The 18,239-nt window shown below is 41.8% G+C and overlaps 1 protein-coding gene across 1 annotated transcript in view; it reads right to left on the reverse strand.

The window, feature by feature from the left end:
* The window catches only part of scp2a (sterol carrier protein 2a), a 34,606-nt gene extending 16,654 nt beyond the window's left edge, over positions 1-17,952 (reverse strand). The window contains exons 1-12 of the mRNA XM_079243966.1: positions 17,620-17,952; positions 15,960-16,017; positions 15,780-15,851; positions 15,095-15,226; positions 14,265-14,329; positions 12,467-12,593; positions 11,189-11,252; positions 11,019-11,105; positions 10,753-10,903; positions 10,532-10,679; positions 9,236-9,343; positions 1,746-1,899 (exon numbers count right to left, since the gene is read on the reverse strand). Coding sequence (XP_079100092.1) covers positions 1,746-1,899; positions 9,236-9,343; positions 10,532-10,679; positions 10,753-10,903; positions 11,019-11,105; positions 11,189-11,252; positions 12,467-12,593; positions 14,265-14,329; positions 15,095-15,226; positions 15,780-15,851; positions 15,960-16,017; positions 17,620-17,673 — 1,220 coding nt within the window. The 5' untranslated portion in view covers positions 17,674-17,952. The remainder of the gene's footprint in view (positions 1-1,745; positions 1,900-9,235; positions 9,344-10,531; positions 10,680-10,752; positions 10,904-11,018; positions 11,106-11,188; positions 11,253-12,466; positions 12,594-14,264; positions 14,330-15,094; positions 15,227-15,779; positions 15,852-15,959; positions 16,018-17,619) is intronic.
* Between the last annotated feature and the right edge of the window lie 287 nt (positions 17,953-18,239).

The raw sequence follows: 18,239 nt of genomic DNA on the forward strand, positions 1-18,239 counted from the left end.
AAACTCATACTCTTGTTTAAGAAGCTTGAACTGCATATAAAAGTGCTGGTTTGAGTTTCTGTTGGCTTTCCGCTGCTGTACGCTTGGCTATTAGCTACGTATTTACCTCAGGATGGCGTCTGGCTAGGTAGGCAGTAATGTCGGTTGTCAGTACATCACATGTGTATTACAGAGTTTATAAACAGCTTTTGATGTGTTCAGCTCTGCTTTTCCCTTTAAAGCAAAAAAATCCAAAATGTGTCCACACTTTTAACTTAAAATGTGATGGAGGAGGTTTTATCTCTGCCCATTTGTACAGGTTGTCCGCCATTCTCCGTCTTCTGTTTACGTGTTTTCCAAGATATAACATCATGTTATTAGACGGTGGAAAAAGAGACATTTCGCCCCCTGCTGGAGAAAAGTTGTAACTTCTTTCCATCTGGCATCGAAACATAAACATTTAAAACTGAAACAAAAAAAAAACAACAATTTATCACCAAAATAATCAATTTAAAAATTGAAAAACCAAAATTCCCAATTTTTATGTCAAACAATTTTTTCTCCCACCCCTAGTAATCAGCAGTGCCAAGGCTTTTCCCCATCAAGCGCCTCCTATAGACGGCTTATTCAGCATACATCTAGCATCTTTCCTAACCTGTTCACTCTCCCCAACCAGCAAAAGACGATCTTACAATGACTCTTGTTTTGTCTATATTATATATATATATATATATATACATACACACATACACACATATATATATATATATATATATATATACACATACACACATATATATATATATATATATATATATATATATATATATATATATATATATATATATATATATATATACATACACATACACACATATACACATACACATATATATATATATATATATATATATATATATATATATATATATATATATACACACATACACATATACACACATACACACACATATATATATATATATATATATATATATATATATATATATATATCTTCGTGAAGTTTTATGGTCGGAAAGTTACGTCCGACCATAAAACGTTATGGTCGGACGAAGTTACGTCATGCTTCTTTAAAGTCTAACCCCAAGAAGCCTTTTGTTAATTTACTTCTTATAAACATGGAGTGTTTGCAAATCATGCACATTAAATTGTTTATTCACATCCCTGTCCAGTGCCATCTGACCTGATATCACTTCCACGCTCTAAATACAAATGCTCATGTAAGCTACATTAAACACAGCCAGCTGTAGGAAACAAACAGGACATTATGTCCACCCATGTCTTTATAAATTACCAAAAAAAATGTCAGTGACCTAAATAACATTATTACATATAATGAAATGAACATACTATAGAGTCCACACAGTCATACTTTGTCACTTAAATGGTTAAATAATTAATTTATGAAGAAAGTGAAAGATTAAATTATATTTCAGCATTTTGTTTAGTTCAGCTGCAGAGTTACATGAAGTGGCCCCTTTCTGTAAGGAAAATTAAGAAAAATCTGCAGTCAGACTAACATGAACAGGGCCCAGACTGCCTCCAAACATGGCTTGGATCTGTGTGTTCTCCATGCATCACATGTTTGTTCACATCGTTGCTCAGAGCTGTCCGCTTCTAATCAGATCACTGACGATGCATGTAAACAGCGCGTGTAAACAAGGCCTTTCAGACAACAAACACTTGAAGGCCATTAAATAATCATTTGACCAAGTGGTAATAAATAAATGAAGCATATCTGTCACCTAGACTGCTGTGGGAAGCCCATCTTGTAAAGTGTGACAACCACAGCTCCTCCCAGGCCAATGTTGTGCTGCAAGGCCACTTTCGCCCCTGGGACCTGCCTCCGGCCCGCCTGTCCTCGGAGCTGCCAGCACAGTTCTGCACACTGGGCCAGACCTGTGGGAGAATCAGCAGAAAGACAAGGACAGAAACCGAGGACAAGGACGGTTAAAAAAAAAAAACCAAATGGAAATCTGCTTCTACTGACTAAAAAAAAACCACAGTGAAATACAGGAACATGAAATGAATCCATTTACAGGAGGGGAAAACAGGCTTGTTTATTGCTAGTAAGACTACAGAACTAAAGCAAGATGCACTCGTTTTAGTATGAAGATGCACTTAATGCACAGAACTAAAAGCTCCCCAGTTTATTAATTTCAAAAGACGCATACTGCAGATTTTTTAATACAAATCTGATCCACATTCATGTTTTGCTGCAAATGGAAAAAGTAAACACATGCTTAAAAAACAAAAACAAAAAAAAAACAGTTTGTTTCATTAAAATCACAAAAAACCTTGAATTTCACACAATATCTAAAGCCTTCTTTAATATCTTAAACTTGGCTGAAAGATGTGATTTCAATTGTGGAAGAAACTCAAGTGATCCTTGAGTTTCACACATTTTATTAACATTTTAATAACATTTTAACTAAGAGTTTAAAAAAAAAGGGACTAAATAATTTGTCATGTTATCTGATTATTGTCCGTATTAATCCTTTATAAACCGGAATAAAATCCCATCAAGATCCTTTGCATGGGTGGTGTGGTGGCACGTCGTTTTTCTTCTTTACCACCACTTGGAAGTAAGTCTAGCAACTTAAACTTGAAACCTGAGTAGACCAGTTCTGCTTTCTTCTGGTTTTAAGAAGAAAAAATAACAAAATATGAACAGGATCACACTATGTTGCTTCTAACGTCTCAGGCTTCAATCTGACTAATTAGCAGCTTTCAGTGACGTATGGTGACTTAAGAAATGTAAAATTATACATTTTAGCAAATATAAACTTTCAGAGCTCAAAATCCTTTAAAATATTTTTACCTTTTCTTTAAATTAAATTATAATATGTAAAATAATAAATCTGACTCTAACAAGTGGCTTGGTCAAGAGGACATCAGTGCATGTCAAAAAAAAAAAAAAAAAAAAAGGAATGCCACAAAGTGTACTAAAATAATTAATATTTTAGCAACTTCATTCAGCCCAACAAGTTTTTAGTGCCATCATTGAGATCATGAGATGCAAGTACTCAATTTCAAAAGATTCTTGATGTCAGTCATTCCCACTGTTGCCGCGTGCAGCTCAGGATGGGAGATTGGATCGAAGTCATGACTCAATGTAATCAGTTGGTTTCTATTAGAGGATATGTATGAATTGACTTGAAATGATGTGTATGTAAAGTGCTTTGTGACAACACTGTTGTGAAGTGGCGCTATACAAATAAAGCTGAACTGAATTGGAAAGCAAAAAGTAACAAAATGCCCAGGTAGTAAATGAGCTCCAACATCTTCAGCTCAGTAAGATGTTCCGAGGCGCAGCTTGTTTCCCCAGGTCAGTCCAGACTCTGGAAACATTTAAGGGATAAGTCACACACACCATACGGCATAATGGTTATGACTCATTGAAGACGTGAAGACAGACTGATCAGAACCAAGCCAAGATGAGCCTTGTATATCTGAGAGGAAACTTCAGAGAGCCCCTTGGTTTGGCCGTACAGATCACAACGGTGAGTGGGAAAACTGCGACTGGTGCGCTCCAGCTTCTCAGAGTTCAAAGCAGTCGGGAACAGGTGACACCATGACCAGGTAGTTGGTGTTCCAGGTGCAACAACACAGAAAAATAGTATTATTTCTGTTTGTTTGCTCTATGGTTGTTATTTCTTGGGGAAAAACCTGGAATTAATTCTAATTACAGTCAGATATAATGCTGGTGATGCTGTTGTCACGACTACATGAGGTGGGCATGGCTCCGGTTTCTATAATAAGGATCAAGAACAGAGGAGATCTTGCGTAGGTTTTGATGTGCTTTCCTCTAATGAGGTGAATTTTTCAGTACTTTGGGTGCTGGGCTGTTAACAGAATGATGTCTACCTGCAGGTTTTTCTGTCCTGCTGCAGGAAATGACACAAGGCGCAGCTACAATGATGGTAGGATGATTAAATACCCATAGTTCATTGTGACTTGTCTGCAGTTTCTCATATTGTTCTTGTATCTTTACAGTGAAGATGTTTTATCTCATGTCTTATGTCTGCTCAGGTTGGTTTTGTTTCTGCAGTGTTTTGTGTAGCTAACCACAGGCTCCGTAGCAGGACTAATCATTGTTCTGCTCTGTCCCTGTCACATGCACTGTCATTTCAGAATTTTGTACTGACCCATGGGATCAAATTATACTTTCACCAGTTCAAAAGGTGCCCATCTGTGGCGTTAGCTGCCTTGATGCCCGAACCCCACCCCACATCAGTAACAAATAGACTTCTGCCACTACTATATTATAAGAACTTTTATGGACAAAGATCTTCCTTTTATGTGCTGCTGACCAAAGCCTGGAGGAAAATTCCATGTCACGTTAGGACTACAACAACACCAAGACTGTTTAAATGCTTTAGGTGCTTTTTATGTCCTTGAAGATGTGTTGTGTGTCTGTTTGTGTTTCTGCAGAACCAATTTTCTGCTGAAAATGTGTTTTTTGCTGAATTATGTCTGGTTGCTTTAAATCGTTTCCTGCATAAAATAAACTGTTAAAGTGAAAATATTTTTTCTAGACAGGTTGGTGTTTGGTCGCTGCAATGAGCTGTCTGTGTGTGTGAGTGTGCAGGTAAGAAGACGCAGTCAAGCGGTAACTTTTTTATATTTTGTGTGATTAATCGGATTTTAATCTCAACTACGATCTGGGGGTCCCAGGTTGGGATGCTCCTCCTCTGTCCCGTGTTCCCGAGGGGGTCCCAGGTTGGGGCGCTCTTCCTCTGTCCAGAGTTCCCGGCGAGGAGGTCGCTCCTTCTCCTCCGTCTCCAGTGTCCGGCGAGGAGGTCGCGCCTTCTCCCCCGTCTCCAGTGTCCGGCGAGGAGGTCGCTCCTTCTCCCCCGTCTCCAGTGTCCGGCGAGGAGGTCGCTCCTTCTCCCCCGTCTCCAGTGTCCGGCGAGGAGGTCGCTCCTTCTCCTCCGTCTCCAGTGTCCGGCGAGGAGGTCGCTCCTTCTCCTCCGCCTCCAGTGTCCGGCGAGGAGGTCGCTCCTTCTCCTCCGTCTCCAGTGTCCGGCGAGGAGGTCGCTCCTTCTCCTCCGCCTCCAGTGTCCGGCGAGGAGGTCGCTCCTTCTCCTCCGTCCCCAGTGTCCGGCGAGGAGGTCGCTCCTTCTCCTCCGTCCCCAGTGTCCGGCGAGGAGGTCGCTCCTTCTCCCCCGTCTCCAGTGTCCGGCGAGGAGGTCGCTCCTTCTCCTCCGCCTCCAGTGTCCGGCGAGGAGGTCGCTCCTTCTCCCCCGTCTCCAGTGTCCGGCGAGGAGGTCGCTCCTTCTCCCCCGTCTCCAGTGTCCGGCGAGGAGGTCGCTCCTTCTCCTCCGTCTCCAGTGTCCGGCGAGGAGGTCGCTCCTTCTCCCCCGTCTCCAGTGTCCGGCGAGGAGGTCGCTCCTTCTCCCCCGTCTCCAGTGTCCGGCGAGGAGGTCGCTCCTTCTCCTCCGTCTCCAGTGTCCGGCGAGGAGGTCGCTCCTTCTCCTCCGTCTCCAGTGTCCGGCGAGGAGGTCGCTCCTTCTCCTCCGTCTCCAGTGTCCGGCGAGGAGGTCGCTCCTTCTCCTCCGTCCCCAGTGTCCGGCGAGGAGGTCGCTCCTTCTCCTCCGTCCCCAGTGTCCGGCGAGGAGGTCGCTCCTTCTCCCCCGTCTCCAGTGTCCGGCGAGGAGGTCGCTCCTTCTCCTCCGCCTCCAGTGTCCGGCGAGGAGGTCGCTCCTTCTCCCCCGTCTCCAGTGTCCGGCGAGGAGGTCGCTCCTTCTCCCCCGTCCCCAGTGTCCGGCGAGGAGGTCGCTCCTTCTCCCCCGTCCCCAGTGTCCGGCGAGGAGGTCGCTCCTTCTCCTCCGTCTCCAGTGTCCGGCGAGGAGGTCGCTCCTTCTCCCCCGTCTCCAGTGTCCGGCGAGGAGGTCGCTCCTTCTCCTCCGTCCCCAGTGTCCGGCGAGGAGGTCGCTCCTTCTCCTCCGTCTCCAGTGTCCGGCGAGGAGGTCGCTCCTTCTCCCCCGTCTCCAGTGTCCGGCGAGGAGGTCGCTCCTTCTCCCCCGTCTCCAGTGTCCGGCGAGGAGGTCGCTCCTTCTCCCCCGTCTCCAGTGTCCGGCGAGGAGGTCGCTCCTTCTCCTCCGTCTCCAGTGTCCGGCGAGGAGGTCGCTCCTTCTCCCCCGTCTCCAGTGTCCGGCGAGGAGGTCGCTCCTTCTCCTCCATCTCCAGTATCCAATGAGGGGGATCCAGAGCCAGGCCTGCCCCCGTCGTCTCGGCCTCCCGGCCGTCCTCCAGAGTTGGGCCCTTTGGTCTCTTCCCCCGGCCCTGTGCGCCTGGACTTTGCTTTTCCCCTGGTCCCTCCTCCGGGCCCCCTCCTCCCACCCATCTCTGGACTCTGGACTTTTTTGGGCCATCCGGTGGCTGGCCCTTAAGGGGGGGGGTACTGTTATGATGTGGTGGTTTCTGTTTTGATGTGGTGGTTTCATTCAGTGCCTTAGTTTCTAGTTTCCTGTTTTATTTTGTACTTTTTCCTGTTTAGTTCTCTTGGTTCTTGTTTAGCTTCATTGATTTTCTGTTCATTGGTTTCACCTGGGTTCATTTGTTTCACCTGTGTCTCATTTTGTTCCAGTGTTTTGTACCCCTCTGTTTCAGTTGTGTTTGGATCATTTTGTTGCCTTACATGGTTGTTAGTCTCCCTGAGTACCTCTGTTAATTAAACCTTCTGGAATCTACACCTCCCTGCTTTCTCATCTCTGTGTTTGGGTCCACATCTCCACTTCATCATAACAGTTCTGGGTGTTTTAAAGACACACTACAGAACTTTTGCCATGTTTCCCCATCATAGGCCTCCTATTGACGGCTAATTCAGCATCCATCCTGAATCCTACCTTAGCTCTCAAAGACTCAAGAAACTCAAACCAAAGGCTCTACCACCTGAGCCACTGCCACCCCTACAGCAAAAGCTGACAAAACAAAAAAAAAAAAAAAAGAGCATGGGTGGTCATTTATGGTTTCTGTTTATATAAAACCGGGCCTGATTGCTTAAAATAAGCAAATGATCGACATTCTGTGAAAGGACCAGAGAAGTCTCTAAATGTAAAGCAGTATGCTCGCTGAGAGAGGTGCCATAATGACTCCTAATCTGACAACTTACTCTGCAATCGCTTCAGTGACAGCTCTCGGGCTATAGCTATTGTTAAGCATTTTATCCTGTCTGCTTAATGAGATTTGAATTCTCCCATTATCCCAGCGAGCTAAAAGACTTAAAGGGGAAGGACTTGTTTGCCTTTCATAATCAGCTGTACTTGCTTAGTCTCAAGCACTTGTCTAAATACCAATTCAATATATATCTACCAATGAGCTCATTTCAATGCAGAGCTACAGAACTCTTCAGAGAGGTGGCTCTGAGCCGCAGGTAGAGCTTCTGTCGCCTCAAGGTTGCCAGTTTGATTCCTGCTCCCCCTACACTGCAGGTTAATGGGGGGCTTAAGTGTTCTCTGAGGATAAATGCGGAGGGACGCGTCAGCGTCAGGAGGGCTATCCGACATAAAACGTGCCAAAGTTCAAGCCCATAGTTCCTCCATCACAGCTCGGTAGTTAGAAAGCTGGTGATTGGCTGTAGCGAACCTTTCAGGGAAAAAAGCCGAAAGGGGAACAACAACATTTACTTTTACTTTTCATTTACTTTTTCATCATAGACGTGTAGCATCAAGGTCGCTCCATCCCTGTCCAGGGTTGGCAGGCAGGTTGGTATGTAATTAAATTTAATATAAGGATAAATTCCCACAATTTCACATTCAAAATGCTCAGATACCGCGACTCTTCATTGGACAAAGCGGTTAGGATAATAAATGAATGAATGAATGAATGAAAATGCTAATGAAATCATTTTATACATATAAATAATAATAGACATAATAATATACATTTTATACATACATATACACACATATAATAAAATTATTTCACTATGACATGCAATTAATGAATTACTGATATATTTAATTATATTATTGTGCATTTAATTCAATTTTAAATAACTGATGACACATTTAATGAATTAATTCTATTTTTAATGCATTAATAAATGAATGACACATTTAATAAATTAATTAATCATTTATCTAATTAATACATTGTGGCACTTTTACTCCTCTATATCAGATAAAGAAGTAGCTCTTCTATGATTCTTCTCAGAGCAAAAATGTGTCGAGAAGCTTCTTTTTATTTCACATTTGAAGGGAAATGAAATGATGTGTTAATTTAACAAAGATGGTAAGCGATGAACTGATGGCGATCAGGGATCCCTGAAAGTCACATCATCATGTAAAAATTAATAATTTCCTCCAGAGATGCAGTTCCAGCACAGCATCTGCAAATATTTCTGCTGAACGTGCTCAGTTTGCACACAGGGAGAGGTGGGGGGGTAATGACTCACAGCGAGTACTATAATTACTATATATTATGCTACCATAAAGAAAACAAGTCATTATTGATAGAGCAATGTGAGGGAGCTGCACGGTTTGATCGTCCTTGCTGACATAAAAATGACATGGTAAGGAGTCATCGCAGCCGAGCTCCTCACACACAGGATCGCTTTTTACTGCTAACCAGGAAGGCATCAGCATGAGACTGATGCCACCTGGTGGCCAGAGACTTAACTACAACAACCTGAATATGCACTTAAAGAGGAGAAATCTATCCTGAAAGTGACCGATTTCTGAAAGGTTATTCAACAATGAAACCAAATTTATAAGAATTACCCAAATGAAGGAGAGTTGTTCATCATAATACAATATTCTGGAAAGAAAGCATTGCTATGAATCATCCGAATGCCCAAATATTACAGCTATTCCTTAAAGGCAAAACATCATAAAGAAGAAAATGCTGAATTGAAAAAAAAAGAATATACTGTCAATGTGAAACAAATAGTTTTTAAAAGGCTTTATAAAATGATATTTCTCACTTGTGTGCTGTCCATAGAAACGATCCATGAAAAACAAGAAGCAATTAAAACGGTCTTGGGACAGTCATGTGAAAGCAGGCGTTTACTTAATGAAGTTGGAGACATAACAGCCCTCGTCAAATATTTTCAACAGTTTAACAAGTGATAAACATGCTCTCAGACACGCTGATTACTGATTATGAGGAAGTCCGTTTGGAGCCTCGAACTGTACATCTAACATGTGAAACGAGCCATGAAAACATCCGCAGCAAATGGTTTATGGAGCAGATGTGACCATTTAAAAGTGGAGTCATGAGCTCTGCATACCTGTTGCACCCAGAGGATGTCCCTTAGAGATGAGACCACCGCTTGGGTTGACCACAAACTTGCCGCCATACGTGTTGTCTCCTCTGTCGATCAGCTCTCCAGCTTTACCTGCAAACAGAGACGTGATTTTTACTGTTTTATTACAGTCATTGGAATCACCAAACCAAATACAACATTGCATATATGGAGGCTGTATTTCCAGTCCATCCAGCTTGTCGTGTATTTCAGTCGCACTGGTACTGTACAGTTAAAAAATCAATAAAAAGGTTGCGCTGTGACACGGGTCCAGATGTCAGTCCAACCTGATCAGGCAGAATAAAAATCACAAATGTCTGTTCCTGTAGTTTTGTCTGTGATAATTTCTATTGTGTAAATGTAAAAATTAGGGGGGAAAACAACATGTGCAATTAGAAAATCAGGCTTCAATCATGAACTTACAAGTTCTCAGATTATTTTCTGTTATAAATCCATCTTTAACTAACAGTATATTGCAGGTGTGTGATGGTTTTAGCCTCCAAATACTTCTGCTGGAAACATAGAAGTCTATGAGAAAGGCTGAATCCTGGTTGATGAGAATAAAAAGCAAAACAGCCCTCAAGGATCATTCTGGGTGACAAATATTATTTATTTTGTCTTCATAAACCACGTAAACCAATCTTTTTACCATTTCCATGTTTTGTATCTATGTTTTGCAGCATGACTCCACTTACATATCTCTACACACGAGGACATAGATGCAATAAAAACCAGAGGTGGTTTAGAACATGTAAACTCACTAACAAAACAAAAACAGCCTGTAGCGCTACATGTCAACGCCTGCGTCCAACTGGACGCACAGCAGTCCACCAGCACCTCGATGTCCTCAACTGTTTGATTTCATGCTTATGTTGTTCTCACTCTTATACGTAAATCACTTTGGGAAAAGCCTCTGCTAAAAGGACTGTATAACATAACATAACATAATATAAAATAATTAGAATTATAATACAATACAATATAATATAATATATAATATAATATGTAATATAATATGTAATATAATATAATATAATATAATTAGAATAGAACTACTGACTCCACTGTCAACATCCCACTTTAGATGGATTTGTTCCTACTTTAAACAAATAAACTGACTTAGGTGTTTTCATGTATAAATTTCTCTCCATTTGTGATTAAACACGAACCACGATGATGGATCCTTGAATCTGTGCACGTTAAAGAAATGGAAGAAGCGCTCCTGTTCTAATCCTCCAACAACTTCAGAGCTGGAGTCTAGTCCAGGAGCTCCATTCATACCTTCTGCGCATAAACCCAAAGCCTCGTAGGTGATGAGCTCATTGGCTGAGAAGCAGTCGTGCAGCTCGACCACGTTGACGTCACTCGGCTTCAGACCTGCAGTTTCAAAGCACTTCTTTGCTGCCAACCGGGACATGTCGTATCCAACCTAAACAAATATAAACTGTCACAAACACTTGCAGGAGTGAAGTTTTCCACAAGACATTTCTCATTAGTGTTACCATCTTAATGCAGCTGTTTTCTTCAAATGTGGAAGCCAGGTCAGTCACCATCTCCTGAGCCACAACCTCCACTGCCTGCTGTTCCAGATGATGCTTCCTGACGAAGGCCTCGCTGGCCAAAATGGCAGCGCCTGCGCCGTCTGAAGTCGGGCTGATGAGACAGGAACAGTAGTCGTGTCAGGAATGACCATTTTTTTTAGTTTCTTCCCTGCAGCTATGTTCACAGTTCCAAAAGCTAACAGAGTCTTGATGCTTGTGATAATTACCAGCACTGCAGGAGAGTAAGGAAGTCGAACACCTTCCTGGATTTCATCACCTGCTCCAAGCTGTACTCTTCCTGGAACTGGGAATAGCTGCAGGAACAGGAACAGAAACGACATATGAACAGCTGTGGAGATGGTATTAAAGAGAACGACTGCAGCGATGGCTGTCTTACGGGTTGTTGGTGGAATGTTTATGGTTTTTCCAGGCAATCTTGGCAAAGTGTTCCGGCTTTGTGCCTGAAAGAGAAGCCAACATTTTCAAATTATGTAACGACTGAGTTGGGACTGGGCGATTTATCGGATTTTAATCTCAACTACGATCTGGGGTTTCAACCATCATAAAACTAAAAGAGTGTGATTATTTTTCTCTCTGCAGTTTCCTCTCCTGCTGTCTTCAGCTGCTAATCGAGCGTCTCTGGCGTTGCAGCGCTGTGCTGTAAACTCCTCCCACAGCCGCTTTGCTTTCATTCAGACACTGTTGCCAACTTGACGACTTTCTCGCTAAATCTGGAGACTTTTATTTGTTAAAAGCGACAAATCTAGCAACTTTTACTGGAGTTATTAGAGACTTTTCTGGTGTTTTGGCGACTGACTTGAAGGCACATATAGTTCTGCAGTTACTTTAAGGAAGGAGCAGCGGGAGCCTCTCCCGTCCTAAAGCACTCCCAGGCGGCCAGTCTCAGTCGGCTCCACCTGCAGGTCGATGTAGAATAACTGCAGTAGGTTGTGGAAGTTCACCTAAACATAGTTTATACCATTGTCACTGACAACTGGCTGCATTATTTTCCTATACATAGTTCTGGTAGCTAAATCACTGTAATATCCCTCCGTTACGGGGCATTACCATAGCAACGCATTAACCAGCTGGTTCAGATCAGCCGTCTTTTAACAGGTGAATGAGAGAAACGCGCTGCAGCCTGACAGCGGTTGTTTGGCATAAAAAGTAACATCGAGGCCGACGTAAAAGAGTCCCCATATAAGCGGTAAAAGCAGATTAAACGACTCCGAACCTTGCTCTAGACGGTTACAATGCGCGACACAGAGTCTGGAACACCACGACGCGCAACGTTGTTTAAAATACTGGATAATTGTGTTATAACAATCAAGATCTTAATTTCAGTTAAAATAAGGGTGATTATAATTTTTGTCATAATCGAGCAGCCCTAGTCTGAGCCACATTTCCTGACTTTGCAGTGTTTTACTAAACCAATGGGAACTAGTTCCTTTAGTTTGGATTGTTCTCTGCCATGAAGCTCTGAAATCAATGTGAGTCTCTACTGTTACTTAGTTTCTCTCGTTCATGTATTTGATGGTGACAGAGTGAAGATAATGTTACTCAAGTTAACAGTAATGTTACGATAGGAACAATTAAAAAAACAACCAAACTTCTACATAATGAAAAGTATAAAGATGTTTAAAATTGCCATGTGCACTTGTGCTGTGTGTATTACCATATTTCTCCATATGCTCCCTGCCAGCGTTGCCAAACATCTGTGGTGCCGCTGGTGCTGCCACCATCCCGTAGCGGTTGATCATGACCTCCATGTGCTTGTCCATGGGATTGGTCCGATCCATAAACTACAAGCATTTTAAACAAAGTTTGTAAAGAAGGCAGAAAACCAGAGTGTCAGAGAAAGAACATATATTTGTATATGGAAACATTCCAGACATTCTTTATAAGAGATATAACCACTGCTGTGTTGTTATCTGACTTTAACTGCAGTGTGACGAGAACGGTCCAAGTGTAAGGCCGATCGCCTGTTCCAGTCCTGCCAGATGCTGAAAGGCTTTTGGGAGGAGGCTTTCAACACAACTGCAGCAGTGTGGGACAGAAGAATCACACCAAACCCTGTCACAGGTTTATTTGGGGTGGTGCTACAGGACTGCCACCGCTGTGACCTTCGCCATGATTAGGACCCATTTACACTGTCCCAGGTGTTTATGTATCCCTTTTCTGACACACCTGGCTCACAGTAATCAGATCCAACAACCAATAAAGATCTGCACAGTGACCGACTCATTTGAGTCAGGTGTGTTGGAACAGGGATACATGGAATATTTGAATGTGACATCAAGATTGATCCATCCATCCATCCATTTTCTAAACCGCTTAATCCAAATTCAGGGTCGCGGGGAAGCTGGAGCCTATCCCAGCTGGCTTTGCGCAAAAGGCAGGGTACACCCTGGACAGGTCGCCAGTCCATCGCAGGGACACATCAAGATTGATGTAAAAGGAAAAATAAACCCTCCTGAATTTATTGTAGATTTCCAAGGATAACTGGGTTTTATGGCCTTTACCCACATTATGCACAGGTTTCTCCAAGATCGTTAAAATACAGTCACAGTTTCATCCAAACACGATTTCTTTTGTTACACATTAACAAATATAAATAATCTATTCATTCATTATCCTAACTGCTTAGTCCAATGAAGGGTCGCGGGAAGCTGGAGCCTATCCCATCAGTCTTTGGGCGAAAGGCAGGGTACACCCTGGACAGCTCGCCAGTCCATCGTAGTTTAAATAATCTAATTATAAAATAATAATGATCTAAGCCAGGGGTGTCCAAAGACACGAGGGCCACTGTCCTGCAGGTTTTCCATGTATTCCTGCTTCTTCAACACATCTGACTTAATCAAACAGCCTTTGAATTTAAGCACAATGACTGATTCATTTGAGTCAGGCGTGTTGGAGCAGGGATGCATGGAAAACCTGGAGAATTGTGGCCCTCAATGACCAGAGCAGGACACTCCTGATCCACAGATTGGTGTTATACTGAGCTAATTTAATGCTTTTATTCCCTGAACAGGTTCTCTCGCTTGTTAATTCTTAACCTTGTGTAACTACTCCAGCTCACAGATTGCTTAACAGGGTGAAACAGTTACGATCTGGTAAATTTGCAAACAATAACTGTAGTTATCAAATTCTTGCAAATGCTATCCCTTTCTATATTAGAAGAAATAAAATGCTGGGAGTAAATGATCTCTCCTGCAGTGGAGGAAACTAAAGTAGTTGTGGAAATAAACCCCAAAGTTCCTGCAGTCAGTACAGCTGGTCAGTGTTAACTTAGTGGGGGGGACGAGGTTTGACCAGTCATCTCAGCAGGAACTACTTGGTCTCCAGTAAAAATGACCAGCAGTAACACACAAAGCAACAATTACATTTGTAACAGAATTCCAGACATGACAAAGTGAACAATATTTTATGAACTCCGACTCGTCATTTACTGTAAACAGCATGTAGAAGCATACCTTGGCAGACAAAGACCCCCTCTCCATCTTCTCAAAACCAAGAGCAAGCACACAATCAGAAAGACCTGCGAAGTCAAAGAAAACTTTCCAGACATATTTCTGCAGACACTGTTTCTATTCACATGGACCAGACACTTTTTATGAACAAATATCTGCTCAATCCATGTAGACGTGGTCAAGACGACTTGCTGAAGTTCAAACTGGGCGTCAGAATGTGGAAGAAAGAGGATTTAAATGCAGCATTGTTGTTGGTCTGAGTATTTCAGCAACTGCTGATCTAATGGGATTTTCACACACGACCATCTGTAGGGTTTACAGAGAATGGTCTGATAAAGAGAAACTATCGAGTGAGCTGCAGTTGTCTGGACCAGAATGCCTTGTTGATATCAGAGGAGAATGGGCAGACTGGTTGGAGATCATTTAAAGACAACAGGAACTCAAATAACCACTGAGGACCGCATCTGGTGGCACTTCTGTCAGCTAAGAGCAGGAATTTGAGGCTAGAATTCACAGAGACTCATCATATAGGATGAGATTCTCATCATGGATGTGCAGCAACTGTGTGACGCTTCATGTCAACACAGAGCAAAACCTCTGAGGAATGTTTCCAACACCTTGTTGAATCCATGACACCAAGAATGAAGGCCGTTCTGAAGGCAAAACAAGGTCCAACCTTGTACTAGCAAGGTGGACCTAGTGGAACAGCCATCATAATGAGCCATCATAACCTACATCAAACCACAGCCATTAGGAATCTGTATTGGGGAAAGCTACCATTACCATTTAAAAGGTTCTGACTTTATGATATTGAAGGTTTTGTTCCGTCTCACCTCCTTGGATCAGCTGGCGAGCCATGAAGAGAGCCGTGGAGCCTGTTGAGCAGTTGTTGTTCACATTGATGATGGGGATCCCAGTCAGGCCCAGGCTATGGTAAATGGCTCTCTGCCCACATGTGGAGTCCCCTGAGACAGAAGTGCCAAATAAGGCGTATTATGTCCTTAAAGTTATTTTATATGGCCTTAAAATGATCAAATATTTGCACCTTTTGCAAGCTGACTATTAACAAGAATCCAGTGATGATATTAACATAACTTATTCCCAGATTCTGTTCTAAGGTTTTTCTCAACACGTGAAAGCAAGTATATCAGATGTGTTTGTATGTTTAATGTGCAAAAAGCTGTTAAATGTATTAAAAAATGTATTTATTTTGGAACAATTTAGATGTGTAATTCATTACGAGTCTTTAAAATAGTGGTTTGTAAAATAAATTTTGAGAAATTTAAGCACAAATTATTTTTCTTTTTGGTTTACTTCTATTTTCTTTTCCATTTTCAGTTGTTGACAGTTGTTTTTAATTTATAATGTAGGCAACGCATATATGAGCATTTAGCTTCTGCCTCAACCTGCTCAGTCTGTGAAACATTTGGCGTTATTGTTGTATTTATATTAACTGATGATTGCTGACTGAATAAACTTATCCTATATTATGTATTACATGTTTTAACAACATCTTACCATAGACATATCCCACACATGCTTGTTCAATAGCTGAATATGGGATTCCTGCATCAGCTAGAGCCCGTTCACCTATGTTGTAGACAAAAATTGCAACAATTTTAATAACAGATGTAAATACTTATACATGGTGTCACTTTAGTGAATGAACAACATCCATAATTGTAAAAATATGAGGACCTGCTTCCTTTGCCATATCCGGGTAGTCATAGTTGTCTCTGGCTCCGGGCTTATCAAACTGCACCAAAACAGAGAAAATTCAGGCAAATCAGGGATAACATGTTACGAAAAACATGTTAAATTCAATCTTTCTGAAAGGTATTTTATTAACAGATAGTGTTTCTGTGGACACTGATATCATTTATGCTGCCTGAGGGTGAGTTTTTTTCGTCTATCACTTTCTCATAATGCATACTTATCAAAACACACACTTTATTTACAACACACAGGTGGAAAAACTTAATATTATTAACAATAATAATCATAAAAAGAAGAAGAAAACAAAAAAAAAGATCTAATAAAAATATCTATTCACCCCCACCTTTCTCAATTCTGACTCCATGGCCATCCACATGAGTTTGAGTCCTCAGTCTGCATTTTTATGTGCAGAAATACCAAAGTGCAGCGGGGGCAACTGCGGTCCTCGAGAGCTGCAGTCCTGCAAAAGTTAGAAATTTACCTGCTGCAACCCACCTGACAAACATCAGACTTGATTAGCAAGCCTGTGCAGAGCTTTACATCAAACTCTGCACAAGTCTGCCAATTGCCCGTTCATTTGAATCAGGTGTGTTGCAGCAGGGAAACTCCTAACATTGCAAGAATCTGACTCTCAGGGACCAGAATTGGCCACCCTTGCCTTAGCAGTCTATGCCCCCTCACATCAGCTGTTTAAATAAAACTATTTAGGCATTTTCTTTATCCTTTGTCTAAATTTTAAAAAACTAAACAGACATTTTTATGTGTGGTGACTCCAACATTGTTTCTTCAGCTATATAAACTGGAATATTTTAACTCTGTATCGAGAAACTACTACCCCTACATCTAGCATATTGACTTAATATCTTAATGTATCAATGACTATGGACATTCCTGACTTTGCCATCTTAGAGCTGAAGGTATTTAGTATAAATTGCATTCATAAAACAAACAAAATGTGCAAGCATCCCTCCCAGCTTGTATTCTTGTCCTTTTTTGACATTAGGTAAACATATCTGCGCTCTAGATCTTTTACTTACCTTTACAAACCCCATTAAATCTAACTAGCTAGCATGAAATTAGTTTTTAATAAGTATAAACAAATTAAATCCACCAGATGTGCTGTCATGCAGATAGGAACCCAGAAACCTCTTTATTGTCACTTTAACTAGTTATAACATTAGCTGTGTTGTTACTTTAACAGATCTGACCACTGAAGAGAAAACCTTTGACCCACTTTGTTCCTCTGCTGAACATGAACTATGATCTAGAAACCTTGAAACAGCAGGCATCAGATAAGTAGATATGGTTACGAAGTAGGTAGGCCATTCAGTTAACACTAGTTAGGAACTAACTAGGTAACTTCATCATTACAATAAACCATGTTAAACACATGGATTTTAGTTTATTTTGGGATAACTGGGTTTGGTAATGTTTTGGTATGTACCACGAGCAGTCAGAGGACTGTTTGCACAACAAGAACTGCCAAGTTACCCCCCTCAGTCCTTCACACCATGAACTCCTGGTTAACTTTAACTTTACTTGCTAGTTATCTCAGTTTAACTTGCGTTAGCTAGCTATGCTAACCCCCAAACTTCGCCACGGAAGCGTCTTAAAACTGATGCAAAAGATAGAAATAAAATACCTTTGTCATTCCCACACCAATGACAAACACTCTGTTTTTCTTCCCAGGTGCCATGGTCGTCTGTCCAGCTGGGTCTCCACGCAGAAACAGCTGTCTGTGCGCGAGATCAGTGCGCGTTAACCTCAGTCCAACTCCTACAACAAAGATCGTCTATACAACAACAGATGTCTTTCTCTACTGGCTAATAAAGACTCCAGTCTGGTAGGGTTCCGGTGTATCCTTGCTCCAAAACACCTGATGCCCATTAAATGTGCAGAAACTTGGCTGTTGAAGCCATTTTAATTTAATTTAAAGGCTAAGTGACACCTCTTCACATGTTTAAGCTGCTGCAGAACGGCCAACGCCTCTTCCCAACAGCAAACTCCGCCTCTAACTGGTTTGTCATGATTGATTGGTCGTGAACCTCTTACAGCAGGACCACCCACTAAAGTATAAGCACATTTAATATTTGCTAATTTGGAACCTTGTGTACATATATTTATTTATTTATTTATTTACTAATTTATTTATTTATTCATTTATTTCCTACGGGGGATTTGTCCACATTTTCGATTGTTAAAATGAATCATGTTTTTGAAAAAGAAACAAAAAACACCACTTGCCATCTTTTGCATCGGTTA

This window comes from Telmatherina bonti (assembly GCF_933228915.1).
Source record: "Telmatherina bonti genome assembly, chromosome: 7".
Taxonomy (NCBI): domain Eukaryota; kingdom Metazoa; phylum Chordata; class Actinopteri; order Atheriniformes; family Telmatherinidae; genus Telmatherina; species Telmatherina bonti.